Source organism: Patella vulgata, chromosome 4, assembly GCF_932274485.2.
Source record: "Patella vulgata chromosome 4, xgPatVulg1.2, whole genome shotgun sequence".
Lineage (NCBI taxonomy): Eukaryota > Metazoa > Mollusca > Gastropoda > Patellidae > Patella > Patella vulgata.
Window position 1 is genome coordinate 6,312,458 of NC_065882.2, and position 18,842 is coordinate 6,331,299.

General features: G+C 38.3%; 2 protein-coding genes across 11 annotated transcripts in view; one reads left to right on the forward strand and one right to left on the reverse strand.

The window, feature by feature from the left end:
• The window catches only part of LOC126817358 (zinc finger protein 436), a 52,287-nt gene extending 40,034 nt beyond the window's left edge, over nucleotides 1–12,253 (reverse strand). For 9 of the 10 annotated variants that reach the window (XM_050544256.1, XM_050544262.2, XM_050544261.2 and 6 more), the window contains exons 1-6: nucleotides 12,112–12,253; nucleotides 6,266–6,526; nucleotides 5,611–5,715; nucleotides 5,110–5,202; nucleotides 3,253–3,390; nucleotides 1,823–2,512 (exon numbers count right to left, since the gene is read on the reverse strand). In XM_050544256.1, the coding sequence (XP_050400213.1) occupies nucleotides 1,823–2,512; nucleotides 3,253–3,390; nucleotides 5,110–5,202; nucleotides 5,611–5,715; nucleotides 6,266–6,523 (1,284 nt within the window). In that variant the 5' untranslated portion in view covers nucleotides 6,524–6,526; nucleotides 12,112–12,253. Of the gene's footprint in view, nucleotides 1–84; nucleotides 1,454–1,822; nucleotides 2,513–3,252; nucleotides 3,391–5,109; nucleotides 5,203–5,610; nucleotides 5,716–6,265; nucleotides 6,527–12,111 lie in introns of those variants that run through there. The other variant, XM_050544257.2, reaches the window with a different exon arrangement.
• The window catches only part of LOC126817386 (scavenger receptor class F member 1), a 69,655-nt gene that overhangs the window by 47,883 nt on the left and 2,930 nt on the right, over nucleotides 1–18,842 (forward strand). The window contains exons 3-5 of the mRNA XM_050544341.2: nucleotides 13,430–13,567; nucleotides 15,304–15,441; nucleotides 16,786–16,897. Of these exons, the coding sequence (XP_050400298.1) occupies nucleotides 13,430–13,567; nucleotides 15,304–15,441; nucleotides 16,786–16,897 (388 nt within the window). The remainder of the gene's footprint in view (nucleotides 1–13,429; nucleotides 13,568–15,303; nucleotides 15,442–16,785; nucleotides 16,898–18,842) is intronic.

Sequence of the window (18,842 nt, forward strand, 5' to 3'; positions counted from 1 at the left end):
ATAGCACACTGTATGGCGTTTGCCCATCTTCATTAGCCCAGTTTAGGAGTAGGATGTTAAACCCCATTTCATTTCATTTCATTTCTTTTTAATTATGGAAAGCCCTTCTGGACGCTAAGCTTTAAATATATTCAAGGAGTCAATGGTTCTAATGTTTTAAGGCAATGCATTCCTTAAGAGAGGAAGCAGAGAACGAGAAAAGATCTTTTTGTAATTTCAAGATTCACTGATGGTTGATGCTGATTTTTTTTTTTTTATAAACACAACTGAATCAGTTACTCGTACCATCTTTTGTTGAAAGATGTTTTTTATTCATATGAGTCCGCCAACCACATTTACTCTTAAATTTAGCGTCACATTCATCACATGAAAATATCTTTTCTTTATCGCCAGCAGCGTGCTCCAAATGAATGTGCAAAAGAATCTTTTCCAGTTTATCATATTCTTTACCACAAAACATACAATGGAGATGTTTCGCTCTCTCGGGATGAAGTGTTTGAATGTGCTCAGCGTAATAAGCGGTGGACGTAAACGCTAACTCGCAATCCGGGCACATATAATAAACTCTCTGACCAGGGGCCTGTGAACCGTGGACCTGTGTAATGTGACGTCGCAAAGACGCTGGTGTTTTATAATCTCTATAACAAATGTTACACTCCAATTCTTGTATTTCGTGTACCATTTTAATATGATTTTTCAATACTTTGCTCGTATTGTATGACTTACTACAGATCTCACACTTGTGTTCAACATTCAGATGTGTATTCATATGATGACCCACGCCCCCTCGTGTTGTGTATTCCTTCCCACATTGTTTGCATGTATACTTTTTTCCTCCCTCGCTACTGACTTGAATGGTGTAGCCTGTGTTTTTTTTTTTGATCGTTCCAGGATGACAATGGTATTTCCTGTGCGTTCTCAAACTGGATACATACAGAAAAGTTTTATAGCAATCGGGACAACCATGTTGCTGGTCCACACTAAGATCTAGGTCATGTACTTGATGTAAGTGACGATTTAACTTTGCCGTCAATTTGAACGCTTGCTTACACAGGTGGCACTGATGCTGCGGTTCCATATGGGTCTTAAGATGATAATATAAACCATTCGATGATTGAAGCACTTTTTCGCATTTTTCACACTTGTAAAATTTTAATCCTTTGTGATTAAAGTCGGTGGTAAATTCCTGTTTTGTCGTTTCCTTGTGATCCGCGTGGTCAGTTTTAATGTGTAACGTGAGCATCTGTTGCGAAAGAATAACCTTTCCACAGAAACGACACTTATGTCGTGGAAAAGACGGATCTTCGGCTGAATGAATGTTACGGAAATGAGTATTTAAAGTTTTGCTACTGCAAAAGACCTTGTCGCAGTCGGAACATGGAAACTTCTGTTTTTTGTGAGACTGAAGGTGATAATCGTAACCAGCCCGGGACGTATATTCTCTACCACACTCCTGACAAGAAAAGTTTTTTTTATTGGTTGTGGAAAGATGGCAACGTTTTATGTGCATACTTAACGAATCTTGACAAATAAAATTCTTCTGACACTGGGAACAAGAAATTGGTTTTCGTTTGGTATGAATACTTTTATGATATTTAAAGGCACTCAAGGATGAAAAGGACTTTTTACATATTGTGCATACTCGGTAAACACGTTTTATCCTCAGAGAATGAATTCGTTTCTTATGTATTCTTACACGTCTTTTATTTTTAAAAACCTTATGACAGACGTCACACTCGTTTTCTCTAGAAGACATTTGCCTGGTCGAACATTTACGAGAATCAGAAATACGAAAAGAAGAAGATAAAGATGAATTAATTACCTGTGCTGGGACTTCTGGTGCAGCACTGTCTTCAAATAAATCATCTACATTCTCCAGGAAATCATGACCATTGTCATCATCATCATCGTCATCATCATTATCATCGTCCTCCTCCATCGCAGTCTCAACAATATCAGTGGCTGCAGCGGCGTTTAGTTCTGAATAACTTGGAATTTTGGATTCAGAGATCAATGGTTCATTAAAAAGATGTTTCAGTGTAGCACCTCGTGTTTTAGGATTAGCTACGATTGCCAACTTGCCTGGAGGAGTAATGACCATATTAGGTCGAGTCTTAGTATCAGTGTTCTTTTTAGGCGTTTTTACTAGAGTTTTTGGTTCGGTCGGTTTAGAACCACTGTCAGTTTTTTCAATCAGGGATAAAAGTGACTCGATCTCCGAAAACACCTTCGTGGGCTGTTTTTGAGGAATGACGAATTCGAGTTGAATGTCTCCGGTATTTTCTGGAAAATCGTTCACGGAGTAGATGACATTACTGAGAGCGACCAGGTGATCTTGGTTGTTGATCTCACCAGGTGGTAAATAAGCCACGGAGGTCTTGCCTAGATATTTGATCTCTAACGCTTGGTTGGAGGAGTATGTCGTGGAACTTACTTCCGTGAATTTAGTGTTTGTGATGTCACTGAGTTTTTCGGTTTTCTCCACGTAAAATACATCTTCTTCGAGTGGATCCTGTAACAGAAATAGGAAATGAAATGAAATGGGGTTTAACGTCCTACTGTTCTGCTCCAACTGGGCTAATGAAGATGTGAATACGTCATACAGAGTGCTACGACCTACTCTTATATCAAATTCCATCTGCCAAGGGATATTTTAAGTACATGCCAATGCTATATATATTTAGAAATGTCGACAAGTATTGGAATATCGTATGTAGGTTTAGACGACAGCAAAAGTTTGACTTGATCCAACGACTACAAGTGCTATTATTTAGCAAACAATGTTTATTATCATTTATGTAACCCGGAATGACCCCTTACACGCAGTTATTGATCTTCAGAACTAATCACGCTCCTTAATATCAGATCACTCTCCCTAATTTCTAAATCACTTTTCTTATCGAAACTGGAAGAGCTTTTTTATTGAGCGATATTTCCAATTTGAGAGAGAGAGAGAGAGAGAGAGATGGGGTTTAAGTCCACTCGACGCAAACCAGGTCATTATGGGACTAACATATAGTTCAATCTTCAATCTGCTTTCAATAATTCACTTGCGAGTAGGGGTCTTTAGCAGGCGACACTATTTCTTGTCACGTACAACCAGGAAATCGAAACCACGCCAGTTGACTCAATGACAGACATTATGATACACCACGTGCGCGCTAACCATTCGGCCATTCCCCCCCCCACACAATGACTGAGAAATAGTTTATTTATTTCACCTAATTATTAAGAAACAATACAAACATATACCTCTTCATGACATCTTGACTGTAAAACTTTTCCATTGGATTTGTCAAAGATTTCAGTTAATATTCGTTTCTTTACTACTCGTTTTTTCAGATATTCGTAGCTGATAACTTTACATCCATACACTTTATTTTCTTTATTCTGTAATATAAATAAATAAGATTTAATAACAACTTTACACCTATAAACGTTATTATAAATAATTAGGTTTAATATTCCCACGTAATGGTCTTTAGCAAAAGGGTGGGGGGGACGGCTGGAGGACCTCTGACACCCACCTACCCCACCGGTGAGATTAGGAAAAGAGTGGGGGGGGGGTGAAACGACTGGAGGACCTCTGACACCCATCTAGCCCGTCTTTAGCAAAAGGTTGGGGGGGGGGGGGGTGAAACGACTGGAGGACTTCTGACACCCACCTGCCCCGCCGGTGGGATTGGGAAGGCGATGCTACTCATTGTCATGTACAAGTGTGAGATTGAAAACAGCGCCTGACACATTGATAGACCTTAATAACTAAAGCATTACACCACTCAAGACACCGCCTCCACCGCCCCCCCCTTCCCTGTACGGTGATTAGTCTTGTTGCACTACGTTTAAATTATCAATGAATTAAAGATACATTGTCCAGAAAGTATTTATTGGGTGGTTATTTCCAATAAAAGTATGGCAAATTTGATCTATATATAGCTCAATCTTACTAAAAAAATACTGGATTACCCGAAGAACACCCAAGGGGCAAGCACTGGGCAAAAATGTCAAGGTATCACTAACTGGCAACCCGACTGATGTCTGCCGGCTTCTTGTGTGCTAGCTTGACTGATGGAGTGGTTGTTATTTCTTGATCAAATAGTAGGAATCTCCCCATGAATACAAAGTATTGAGAGGGATTTGAACCGAGAGAGAGAAATGGGGTTTAATGTCCACTCGACACAAACTAGGTCATTTCGGGACTAACATATGGTTTTTAATTTTTATTTCAATTATTCGCTTGCGCGTAGTTGTCTTTAGCAGTGGGAGGAAACCGGAGGACTTGGAGATAACCCACAAGGCCGGACAGGCGACCCTACTCCTTGTCACGTACAACCGGGGATTCGAAATGGGATTTGAAGATAAACTAATTAGTTTCAATATGTTTTTAGTCCAAATATATCATCAAATCACACAGTGTGTACTCGGGAATGCATCTGTAATAACTAAGTAAGTCCCAATAATATTTCAAAACAACTTTACACCTATAAATGACAATGTAACAAATTTTGGGACATTCAATTCTATTTGAATAATTTGCTAGCATGTATTGGTCTTTAGCGAGAGAGAGAGAAATGGGGTTTAACGTTCACATGACACAAACTAGGTCATTTCGGGACTAACAAATGGTTTAATTTTATTTCATTAATTCGCTTGCGCGTAGGGGTCTTTAGCAGTGGGAGGAAACCGGAGGACCCAGAGAAAACCCACGAGGATGGACAGGCGACCCTACTCCTTGTCACGTACTTGGTCTTTAGCAGCGGGGGGAAAAATTGTAACATTGAGGGGGTGTCAACGTATAAAATGAAACGACAGAAAAAGAAGTTGACAGAAAATAATTAAGAATTTACTTAGGCTTCAATACGTATGGTAATTGGACAGTAAGTAATGAAAAATACATTCTGAAAATGAAGCAAGGGGGACAGACATGACATCTAAAAACAGTTTATTTATAGATATAGGTATCCCCGGCGAATACAAAGTTTTGAGAGGGAATTGAAGCAAATTTTTGATAGATTGATTAGTATGATCATGTTGAATATATCATCAAATCACACAATTTGTATGCGGGGAATGTATCTTTTAAAATAAAACTAAATAATTTTCTTTTACCTGTACTGTTACCTTGAACTTTGGTTTTTTGGTCACATTATTAATAAAGTATTTAACAACTTCCTCAGGTATTAAAGCATATTTTTCATTTACCTGTCAAAATAAACAACACAATATATACATGTGTATACATAACATCTATAATAAACGATTTTATCGAGTTGAGCGAAGATTCAACCTATACGAATTTGTGATGCAGGACGGAGGGGCTGACAAGGAAAGCTGTCTAGTCGTTCGGATGGGAAGAAAAACCGAGGTCCCGTGTACACATTGGCGTGCACGTAAAAGATCCCTTGACAGTTGGAATTCGATATAAGAGTAGGCCGTAGTGCCGCTGTCCGGGCAAAATTTCCCTCATAGCACACTGTATGGCGTATGCCCGTCTTCATTAGCCCAGTTCGGAGCAAAACAGTAGGACGTTAAACCCCATTTCATTTCATTTCATTTTATACGAATTTGTCTTATGCGAAGTTTACTGTAATAATATAAATGTATACAGACCTTCTTTAAAAACTTGTCATGGCTGATATTACCGGTCTCAGCAAACATGGAATTTAAAACAGTAAAATAATTTTCGATGGAAACTACTTTTCTTTGGGTATCATTCTGAAAAAAATATTTGACATAATGAATTACGGTAGTCTTGAACATATAGTATACAGCATATACAGAAAAGATAATGTGTAACAATCTGAGCTGGATGATCTAATAATTTGAATAAATTTAAAGTGAGGATGAGAGAAAGAGAGAGAGAGAGATTTGAATTCCACTCCACACAGACTAGGTCATTTCGAGACTAACATATGGTTTAATTTTGGGAGAAGCACACCGGAAAATAATTCTATTTCAATAATTCGCTTTCGCGTAGGGGTCTTTAGCAGTGGGAGGAAACCGGAGGACCGAGAGAAAACCCACGAGGTTGGACAGGCAGCTCTACTCATTGTCACGTACATGTACAAACAGGGAATGCAAATCAAGCCGGTTGACTCAATGACAGGCCTTATGATGCAGTACGCACTCGCTAACCATGCGATCAGCAAAAATATAAGATCTTGTCTGGATCTAGTACATGTCCGTAATGGTTTAATCTTTCAAATTACAATTCTGACATCTAGTTTTTTGTATCTAAGGGTAAAAAAAAAAAAAATATCCTTACCCAAATGTGAAGTTCATAATGACTTTCATCTTCATTTGAGACCAAACAAAATACATTATTCTCTAGCCAGCTTGCTATCTCTGTAGAAGAACTACCCGTTTCATCTTGAGGTGTCAGCAGATATTTTGTAAGTTCCTCTTCTTGCTTTAAAGTCATAACAGTAGCCACCTTTCCACATTTTATTAGATTTTCATGAAACTGGGCACAAAAAATTTCAAATTCCTTTCGGAATCCTTCTACCTCCTGTTTTATTTCCATTTTCTAGAGAGAAAAAAAAAAGGGAATGGTATTTAAAACTATGATAAAGAGTGTATAGCCCTGGGCCCTTTTTCTCGAAATATTAAAGGTACATTATGTAAGAGTTAGATAAAAAAAAAACTAGCCATTCTTGCTATAATAGTTCGAAAATAGATAATGTAAAATGAATAATTTGAAAATTTCATTCAAATTACCTTATTGCGAGCGAAGATATTAGCCTTTGAAGGTTTGACAAGACGTGTGCAATAATTTCAACCACCGTACTGGTTGTTCAAAGCTAAGTCTGGCTCCTCCATTTTAAGCTTAAATCAAAATATGACTGAACTGTTCTAATCTATTTAATATCGGGGAAATCTGATGCCATCGAGAGTTGATTATGGCCTGGATAAGTTAATTAATGTCTAATTAATAATTTAGAAAACATTTCAGGCCTAAAGAAAGACCTGCAATAGGCAGCAGATTTAGCTCTTGCATAATGTATGTTTAACTAAAGAAAAAATCCAAATTGTAGTAGATACTTCAATTTTGATAGGTTAAGCACTAAAATCAATCTAATATTATCCAATCAAATTACTCAAATTTCATGAAAAAGGCCCCAGATCTTTGGAACCTTAAAGTAGATGAAAATAGGTCAAAAAGCACATTCACCATATCTTGATGTCCGATTGGGAAATCCCATCACTGACATACATCCAGTCCTTCACGTTTATGAAATCGTGCAAAAGCCATAAAAAGCTCTTTCTAATTAAAAAAAAAAACCTGCTCGTAAAAAAACTCTTCTAAATTATATTGCAAGAGTAATTCTATATTTCTCGAGAACCAAATTGTATTTATGCTTTAGACTTAATATTCTTTTTATATGTTCTTATGGAAGATACTGCCTTACATTAGCATTTGATATCAGAATGAAAACGAGGGCCATTTGTTTGGTGAATATGGTAGCGTCAGAATTATCATGGAAATTGGTAGCTTGAACGTATACATTTTAAAAATAAACAAAAACTGAAAGTAGTTTATTAATCTCAATTTTTAGGAGAGCGATTTAGCTAATTTGCAGGAATCTTTAATGACTCCTTGTTGGGAACCAAAACAACGCCACTTAACTCAATGACAAACCTTATGATGCAACGTGCACGTGTTAACCATTTGGGCCCCCCCACCCCCAAACAAGAACATGACCTGATGTTGAAAACCGATTTTAAACTGTTTATTGAGTTTATTTACTGATTGAAATGGACCATTACTAAATTTAGTGTTTTTAATATCGAATACTACGGATAATATTGAGTTAAAGTGAAGAACGATAAACAAATCAATCAAGGAAATTCCATGAGAACAAGCATCAATTCTTTAATTATATTTTTGATGTTCACTATACTGTAGAGCTAACATACATATACTAATGTCCAAAAAAGAGAGAGAGAGAAATGGGGTTTAACGTCCACTCGACACAAACTAGGTCATTTCGGACTAACATATGGTTTCATTTTATTTCAATAATTCGCTTGCGCGTAGGGGTTTTTAGCAGTGGGAGGAAACCGTAGGCCCCGGAGAAAACCCACGAGGTTGGACAGGCGACCCTACTCCTTGCCACGTACAACTGGGGATTCGAAACCACGCCAGTCGACTCAATGGCAGACTTTATGATACAGCGCGCGCACTTTACTGTAGAGCTAATATACATATACATGTACTAATGTCCAAAAGAAAGTATACACTGTGCATTTTGTGCTGAATCAACCAAAGTCATTTTCCATCTGAAATGAAATGAAATGGGGTTTAACGTCCTACTGTTCTGCTCCTATGCTGGGCTAATGAAGACGGGCATACGATCATACAGTGTGCCTGGGCAGCGGCACTATCACCTGCTCTTATATCGAATTCCAACTGCCAAGGGATCTTTTACGTGCATTCCAATGTATACATGGGACCTCGGTTTTTCGTATCATCCAAAGGACTAGACAGCTGTCCTTGTCAGGCCCTCGTATGCGGCATTTGGGAACAATGTCAATTTGTTTCGCTTTTTTATTTTGCTTAGAAATGTTGAGTTTTGACGCAATGTTTTATCAAATGTTTTTAATCTAAATAAAACTTAGCCATATTTTTAGTGTGTATACTTTCTTCTGGACATTAGTATACTTGAAATTCAATAGAAACCATCCACCACACTACATGTATTTGTACATGTACATGCAACAATGACTTGTGGCTGGAAATGTTTGCCTACAATTTTGCTAATGTGTGATTTTTACGACTGACATCCTAGAAAGCAAAACTGGTCTGTCAATTGCTGGTGACAGGTGGACTTAATTTTTCTTTCATGTAAAAATTAAATGTGACAGTCATCCATTAAACAGTACCGCACATATCTTCCTTTTTTATACATATAGAACTCAATAACTACATTATTTGTGCAGGGTATGAAATTAGCATCTAATATGGTAATGGTAACCTTTAAATTGGTAATTGTAACAAATTAACCTAGGGGGATTTGGGTGCAAGAATTGTACCATATTCAAAACAGCCGAGACGAGAATAAATTTATTTCTAGCTCAGTGGTCAAAAATTAGAGCCTGTTTGCGTGATTCCAGGTCATGATAATGGGAGCAGGTTGTTTAAATCCCACTACCGGTTCATCTCGTGCTGTTTTATCCGGAGCTGTTTCATCCCAAATTTACGTGGGTCTTTTCATTCCACAAATTTAAAAAACAGGGCCCTGTTTCACAAAACTTAAATCTCCTTAAAATCGTCTTAAAACTAAAATTTCATCCCAACTTAAGATGGATGTGTTTCAGTTTCACACGATTTTAAGCATATTAGATAAAATTTACTAAAGTAATATTCTAAGTTAAAATTTTATCTTATCTTAACCCTTTCACTGCGTATACCCGGTAGTACCGGGTATTATAAAATGTCGGTAAAATGCGCGTACCCGGTATTACCATGTACTCAGTAAAGCCCTTGCTAAAATTAGTACCGTAACTGCAAGTGCCATCTATTGTATTTTCTATACACTAGAACATATTTCCACGTGTTACAAAGCGGCAAACCGTAAAATGGCGGAGTGCATAGTGACAACGTAGACGATGCACTCTCGACGAAGTCGTGAATGACGTCTTGCTGACCAACACACGGACAATTTCGAGGTGGGTGATACACATAATTCGTTTCCAGTTACTTGATAATGATAGTAGTCAGGACAGTGATTGGTATTATGAAGTGTGTGATTTGTTGCGCGACGTTCTGCCCATGGCTAGCTATGTCTCCCGTGCATGATGAACAAGCCCAATGTGAACACGATAGCCCTGTGTCTGCAGTAGATTCTGACAATAATTCTGATGTTGATAATAATGCTGGCCTGCTGGATCGTAAAAGACGTAGGCAATTCCTGAGTCCCGAACGTGTAGATCTATTGACTGACTATATTGATAATGATATAGGGGATGAAAGTGAAAGTAAAAACAAGGTATTGCAATCCGCACGTGGTCATGGCAGCGGGAGACGTGATGCGCGTGTTCGTGGCGGCATTATTCATGGCTGCTATTGATATTTTTGTTCATTTTATATATCTTTATCAAAATCCAGTGAAAAAAACAATATCTTTTAAGTATTTCATGGAGAAAAAATCGTTTTCGTGTTGGCTTTAGTGAGAAATGAGAAATCCAAAATGGCCGCCATGACGTCACGTGACTACATTATTATGCAAATTTCCAAAATTCTATTTTTTCCTCTTAGTCCAACCTCATGCCCATCCCAACAGACAAAAAGATTTTTCATAAAAGCTTCCATAAGTACTGCTTGGCATTCAGTTCCAACCTCCCTTTTTTCCTCAAAAAAGGGTCTAGCACAGGCAGTGGATTTACGTCTAGCATTGAAAGGGTTAAAATGGTGGCGTTTCACAAAACTGATTAAAATACAGATCTATCTTTCGTTTCGTTTTTTTATACTTTCGATGGCCTATACTACATGAAGATCTGACAATAGAGTGGTTCGTGCAAATAACAAAAATCCAATAAACGAGCTATATTTGGGGCTTAGTTTAACAAATATGATAAGACTTACCATTAAAATCATCATTCATTAACAATTAAACTATTGCTAAGTTGGATATTTGTGTGATTTGGCCATTTAAATGGGAGTTTCTAATACCGGTATATGGAAAAGTTGATCGCCCAAGTAGCGTCACAGCGGTAGATTTTTTCATTAAAAAGAGTTATGTTTCTTGGTCACATCAAAGTTTCAAATTTTGCTCTGGAAAACGAATTCTTAATTTCAGCAGTCGGTTTTCTTCGTTTTTACGTACGTACAATTAACGATTGAATTTAACATTTGTAAGCGTTTATATAGTACAGAGAATTGAGTCTGTGGGCCACTCTACTGACAAGTTATAGCGACAGGTCACGTCAGGGGTCAAAAGACCGACTTATGACCCTATGATGTCAGCATTGATGTTACTAGTGGATTACCCACAGTTCCGTGCAAAACACGCCTAAAGCTTGCCGTAACAGACTGTTTCATTGGCTTATCCCTGACACCATTCAGAACACGAGTTAAATAACATTCAACTCTTCCAGATCCAATTGTAGTAAAGACAAGTAAAACAAAATTTTGAACTATAAAAACGAAACGAAATAGGATCTGTGTTTTAACCAGATTGATCGGAGATGATCATGGACATATGATGTAATGTCAGTAATAATGGTGCACGTGCCGTGGTGAGATTCCATCACATTCACACAACAAAGGACTAGTTTTACAAGAAAGGTAGAGTCAGATCGACAAGAAAATGTGATCTTCGAAAATAATCATTTAATTGCATGCAACGTGTAAACAATTTTATTGAAAACCACTGTATGAAACAAAATGTTTTTCAGTATCGCACCTCTACCAGTTCCCGGGGTCGTAGAGACTTGAAATTTTCAGGGGATGTTCAGGTGGGCTAGCAATGACCTCACACCAAATTTCAGCCGAATCGGTCAATAACTTTTTATTTTACCTTAGTTTAGCTTCTATAAGAGATAAGTTTATCCGATTTTGACGCCATTTTGTTTGTTGACTATTAAGGCTCGAATGACGTCATATGTGGATTGTGGGTTAGGATAAGGGTTAGGATAAGGGCTAGGACCTGTAGATTTCGTCATAGTCTCAAGATGTAGACAGGACTAGCCCTAACCCTAACCCTGTCTTGTTATTCGAGTCTAAATAGCCAACAAACAAAATGCCGTCAAAATCGGATAAACTTTCTCTCGTACTATAAGCTAAACTACAGTAAAATAAAAAGTTATTGACAGATTCGGCTGAAATTTGGTGTGAGGTCATGGCTAGGCCCCATGAATACCCCCTGAAAATTTCAAGTATCTACGATCATGGGAACTGGTAGAGGTGCGATACTGAAATATAGCCGCGTTTTTAATTGTGGAGATCGCGCCACGCCTTTGTAGTATCGTCGTCAAGGGTCTGGATAATCTTGAGTACAAAGTTGGCGGCCATGATGGCGTTGATCGGTTTCACATTGTGCAAAAATGACTTGAGGAAAAATATCGCATTACAATCTAAATTTTATTCCGCAAACAATATGTTTGAGTTACCTATAGGTTCCTCGGATCCTGTCTGCGACTTTCCAAGCTGACATGAATTTATTTACCAGTGAAATACCAGGAAAAAGCTGGAAGCTTACAAAAATGCCTCTTCTAGAAATTGTTGCAGCTCCCTCTATGTAGTTGTTAGTTAGGGGGAGATAATCAGAAATGTAGTTATTTCCCCTTAATCATTGACCAACTGGAACGACTTTCAATTTTTGGGGATTCCGCCTGCAGATTATTTGTTAATTTTTGCGAAGGTGGGGGGAGACAAAATTCCACCGGGACAGCATAGTGTATTACTGACTATTCTTGCTTTAAAACTCTACATAGATTGACATGTGTTTGGGGTTTTTTTGGTGGGGGGCGGGGGTGTGTGTGTGTGGGGTGGGTGAAATTATAGCCCCCTCCCCGGATCGATTGATAATAAAAATGTACATATTATGTACACTTGTTTCTGACCCCCCCCCTCCTGGATCCGCCCCTGAAACTATAGAATGCTCATCCGTTATATGTTCCTCCACAAAATCTACAGAGTCGAAACCACGCCACTTGACTGTCTCAATGACAGACAGAGGCGACGTAGCGCGATAGGGAGAGTGTGTCGGAGGGTCACCCTCCCACTGGGGGGGGGGGGGGGGGGCAACCGGCAAAGCCCCATAATTTTTCTTTTAAAGTTTCACTCTTAACTGTAAACACTATTTTGGCATATTTTACGGGGTTAAACTAAAACATCACACCCATACAATGTTTATCTTGTTTAAGTCAGGGGGTACCGTATTCATATTTTTTTCATGGCTTTTACATATTGAAAGTTACGCTAGAGTTATGAACAACACGACAAAGAGAGTTTAGTTGGGGAATTTTTATGAGGAGGATCCAAATGAAACAAAACTTGATCACATAACTTTAGTTTATGAGGATGCATATTTGACAATCACTTTGTTAACTACGACATACATATACACATTGACATTTACAAGGAAGTTGTATAGATATTTAAAATATTTTGTGTATTATAAATGGATTTCAAAAAGTAAACATAATTGTTTGTGTTTTAATTTGTACATTGTTTTATACAGATAGAATCTTAACTAATCCTAATAATTGTTGTAAATTTTTTATTTTTTTTATTTTTTATTGGGGGGGGGGGGGGTCCAAGTATATTCAGGGCCCCCACCCGAAAAACAATTGGGGGGGGGGGGGTGTCGAAAACGCCCCCCGCACCCCCCCCCCCATGTGTGACGCCCAATGCGCACACGTTATCCCCCCCACCAATGATAACAGACCTACTGTTTTTAACTATATATCTTTTTTTAAATTTTAGAATGTGAGCCGTTTACTTTTGGACCAGACTGTATATTTCCTTGTGGAAGCTGTTTCAATAATGAATCCTGTTCCAGTGAAAATGGAGAATGTCCGCTGGGGTGTGAAGATGGATGGCGCATCCCGTACTGTAAAATGCGTGAGTGACATTTTATCAATATCATTTCTAATTCATAATATTGCTGTATCCAGTATCCACTGGTGGCGTAGGATGGGATTCTCATTACTAAATAGGTTAAAATCTCTAATTGTCACTTGAGGGATTATGAAGACTAGACAAACTAGGTCACATGGTTCAATTTATTTCAATAATTCGCTTGCTCTTTGGAGTCTTTAGCAGTGGGAGGAAACCAGAGGACACAGAGAAAACCCACGAGGATGAACAGGCAACCCTACTCCTTGTCACGTACAAGCGGGGAATCGAAACCACATCACTTGACTCAATGAGAGACCGTATCATTTCAAGCGCATGCGTTAAACCACTACACCCCCCCCCCCCCAGATTTTGAATAATTTGCATACTGCCATATTATAAAAGTTGGACCTCTAAAAGGGATGTTATTTTATAATGGTTCAATTCTATTCAGTATTTAAAAAGATAATATGAGATTTTGATTTTTGAGATATATATGAACCAGTCGGGCATCTTGTGCCGGATCAGAAATGAAATAAATATAATGGGGTTTAACGTCCTACTGTTCTGTTCAGACCAGGGGCGCCAGGGTACCAAAAGATAGGGGGAGGGGGGTCTCTCCCCCCGGGCCTCTAGAAAATTTTGAAATTTGTCAATTCCGAGAACGCTGTTTAGAGCGCCTTTAGCATTCCAAATTCCAACATAGACATCTAGCCAAGGCATGCACTCTTAGCTGATAATGAGAGTGCAAAAGCCGGTTCGCGACTGACCAGAGAGCAATTACATATCTATCATTTAAAAATGAATAGACTAGTAAAAAGGTTGAAAACTTTCATCATTACCCCAGAAAAGGGCAAGGTACCATCTGTATACCCTGATACTCGGGTTCCGGCGCCCCTGGTTCAGACGCCATACAGTGTGCTATGGGGAAATTCTGTCTGGGCAGCGCCGCGACGGCCTACTCGTATATCGAATTTAAACTGTCAAGGGTTTTTTATGTGCATGCCAATGCAGTGTAGGCACAGGTGATCTCCGTTTTTGGTCCCATCGTAACGACTATACGTCCTGCACCACTGACGTGCCTGATTAGAATATATAATTTTATAAAACAAAAATGACTAATGAATTGAAATGAAATGGGGTTTAACGTCCTACTGTTCGTCTAGGACTGGGCAAATGAGAGAGAGAGAGAGAGAGAGAGAGAGAGAGAGAGAGAGAGAGAGAGAGAGACAAATGGGGTTTAACGTCCACTCGACACAAAGTAGGTCATTTCGGGACTAACATATGGTTTAATTTTATTTCAACAATTCGCTTACGCGTAGGGGTCTTTAGCAATGGGAGGAAACCGGAGGACCCGGAGAAAACCAACGAGGTTGGACAGCCGACCCTACTCCTTGTCACGTACAACCGGGAATTCGAAACCACGCCAGTTGACTCAATGACAGGCCTTGTGATACAGCACGCGCGTGTTAACAATTCGGCCATCCAACCCCCCTCTGGGCTAATGAAGACGGGCATACGCCATACAGTGTGCTATGAGGGAAATTTTTCCATGGCAGCGGCACTATGACCTACTATCGAATTCCAACTGTCAAGGGATCTTTTACGTGCTTGCCAATATATACACACGGGGCCCCCGTTTTTCGTCCCATCCTAACGGCTGTACGTCCTGCACCACTGACGTCCCTGATTAAAACATGATATAATTTTATAAAAAAAAAATGACTAATTTCCAATTTCAGCTTGTCCAACTGGATTTTATGGTGTAAACTGTTCTAATATATGTGGTTTTTGTCGCCTGGTAACACAATGTGATGCTGTCACTGGTAGATGTTCAGACGGTTGTGTGGAAGGGTATTACGAACCACTGTGTAAATATGGTAAGTGTATTGGAGAAAAATGGGGTTTAACGTCCACTCGACACAAACTAGGTCATTTCGGGACTAACATATGGTTCAATTTTGTTTCAATAATTCGCTTGCGCGTAAGGGTCTTTAGTAGTGGGAGGAAACCGGAGGACCCGGAGAAAACCGACGATTTTGGACAGACGACCCTACTCCTTGTCACGTACAACCGGGGAATCGAAACCACGCCTGTTGACTCAATGACAGACCTTATGATACAACGCACACGCGATAACCATTCGGCTATTCAACCCACCGGTAAATATTGGACACACACATCAATGATGATTTGAAATACAGATTAAAGTCCCTGAACTTCATCTGAGGGACTGTGAAATTATTTCCAAAATATCTTTTTGTGATTTTATTGGGACCCGATTCAATGTAATTGCTCCAGACTCTGGAGTCCAGAGCACCTAATACATTGCTCGGGAGCCTCAGATATTCTTAAGATTGTGGGACCCCTTTACTGGTTTAGCTATATATGGTGCCTCGCTTCTCTTGGTATTCCTCATATTCCTGAAGCAACGACTAGGAGTTTTACAACATCTGGACGTTGCTTGTTTACTTCACAATTCCCTAACTTATAGCTACATTATCTACAGACACGTGAACAGTAGGTTCATACTAAACTTAGGCTGTCTGTCTACAGTTAGCTCCGCTTGAGAACAGACACTAAGCTAGTTGACAGACATTTTAAGTCCTAAATCGACGATTTTAGTCGAAAACACAAAGTAAACTTCGAGAATTTTGTTAAGGATTTATTCTGCTTCCATTTAATACAATTGAAAAAGTTTATTTAGTCTTATCGTGTATGACAGATGTGACAACCGGGCATGTCCTACGCATTGATATTGGGATTGGAATATTGGACAAAAGGCCTTTCTGTTAAAGATACATTATGTAAGATTTAGATAAAAAAAAACTAGTTATGCTTGCTATAATAGTTCGAAAGTAGATGATGTAAAATGAATAATTTGAAAATTTCATTCAAATCACTCTATTGCAAGCGAAGATATTAGCCTTTGAAGGTTTGACAGACGTGTGCAATAATTTCAACCACCGTACTGGTTGATCGAAGCTAAGTCTCGGTCCTCTATATTTGATTAAATCAAAGTATCGATGAACCATTCTAATCTATTTAATATCGGAGAAATCTGATGCCATCGAGAGTTGATTAAGGCCTGGATCAGTTAATTAATGTCTAATTAATACTTTAGAAAACATTTCAGGCCTAAAGAAAGACCTGCAATAGGCAGATTTAGCTCTTGCATAATGCATGTTTAACTATTCAATAATAACACTTTTATTTGCTTTCAGAATTGTTAGAATTTTCGTTTCTGGCTCTTCCATTTATCATCGCTGGATCAACTGTCGGTGTAATTTATATTCTTGTGATGTCCATCTGTATCTGTCATTGTTGGAGAGCCAGGTAATCCTTAATTTATTTCTTACTTTAATCCTTACTTTCTTACTTTACTTTACTTCCTTCCTTACTTTACATTATGTCTTCCTTTAATCCTTACTTTAATCCTGCATTTATTCCTTAATTTATTTCTCTTCCTTTAATCCTTACTTCCTTCCTATACTTTATTTCTTTACTTTATGTCTTACTTTCTTCCTATACTTTATTTCTTTACTTTATCCCTTACTTTCTTCCTTTAATTTATTTCTTCTCTTAATCCTTACTTTCTTACTCTACTTTATCCCTTACTTTCTTCCTTTAATTTATTTCTTCCATCAATCCTTACTTTCTTACTTTACTTTATCCCTTACTTTCTTCCGTTAATTTATTTCTTCCATCAATCCTTACTTTTTTTACTTTACTTTATCCCTTACTTTCTTCCTTTAATTTATTTCTTCTCTTAATCCTTACTTTCTTACTTTACCCCTTACTTTCTTCCTTTAATTTATTTCTTCCATCAATCCTTACTTTCTTACTTTACTTTATCCCTTACTTTCTTCCTTTAATTCATTTCTTCCCTTAATCCTTACTTTCTCTCTTTACTTTATCTCTTACTTTAATCCTTACTTTACTTTATTTCTTACTTTGATCCTTACTTTCTTCCGTCTGTCTATCTGTCCGTCACACTTTTTGGGACACAATAACTCTCTTTCTAATTGCACTAGAATGTTCAAACTTGGTGTAGGTGTTTATTAGGTCAATGACGTGATGGAGTTTCGAAGATAAGCATTTTCCGCTTAGGGTAAGCGGAGATAAGCAATTTGATGCTTTGGGACACGATAACTTTAGTTCTAATTAAGTGAGAGTGATGAAACTTGGTGTATAGTTTCATTACATCAATACCTTGACTAAGTTCGAAAATGAGCATTTTCTGCTCAGGGTAAGCAGAGTGATAAGCAATTTGATTGGCCAAGATTTTGGAACACAATAACTCTCCTTCTAATTGAGCTAGAATGTTCAAACTTGGTGTAGGTGTTTATTGGGTCATTGCCTTGATGGAGTTCGAAGAAGAGCAGTTTCTGTTAAGGGTTAGCAGAGATAAGCAATTTGATTGGTTGGTGCTTTGGGGCGCGATAACTTTAGTTTTAATTAAGTGAGAGTGAGGGCACTTGGTGTATAGCTTTATTACATCAATACCTTGACTAAGTTTGATAATGAACATTTTCTGCTGAGGGTAAGCAGAGCGATAAGCAATTTGATTGGTCGAGACTTTGGAACACAATAACTCTCCTTCTAATTGAGGTAGAATGTTCAAACTTGGTGTAGGCATCCATTAGGTGAATCCCTTGATGGAGTTCGATGATGAACATTGTCTGCTTACGGTAGGCAGAGATAAGCAATCTGATTGGTTGATGCTTTAGGGGCACGATAACTTGGGTTATAATGAAGTGAGAGCAATGGAACTCTGAATATAGATTCATTATATCATTACCTTGACTAAGTTCGATTGTGCGAATTTTCTGCCTGGTCTAAGGAGCGATAAGCAATTTGATTGGTCAAGACTGTGGAACATAAAAACTCTGCTTTTAGGTGAATGAACTGATTTCAGTGATTAACATTTCAAGCTAAAGCTAAGCAGAGCTAATCAATTTCATTGGTCGATGCTTTGGGGCGAGATAATCTTGATTGTATCTGATAGAGAGTGATGAAACTTAGTGTGTAGTTTGATTGGTCGATACTTTTGAAAAAAATAAATTTGTGATTAATTAATATGTGTCATCTATTTATTTTGGGATTTCGACGGGGGACATCAGCCTCACTGTTGACTTGTTTGTTTCTTACTTTAATCCTTACTTTCTTCCTTTACTGGGGGGTTGGATGGCCGAATGGTTAGCACGTGCGTGCTGTATCATAAGGCCTGTCATTGAGTCAACTGGCGTGGTTTCGAATCCCCGGTTGTACGTGACAAAGA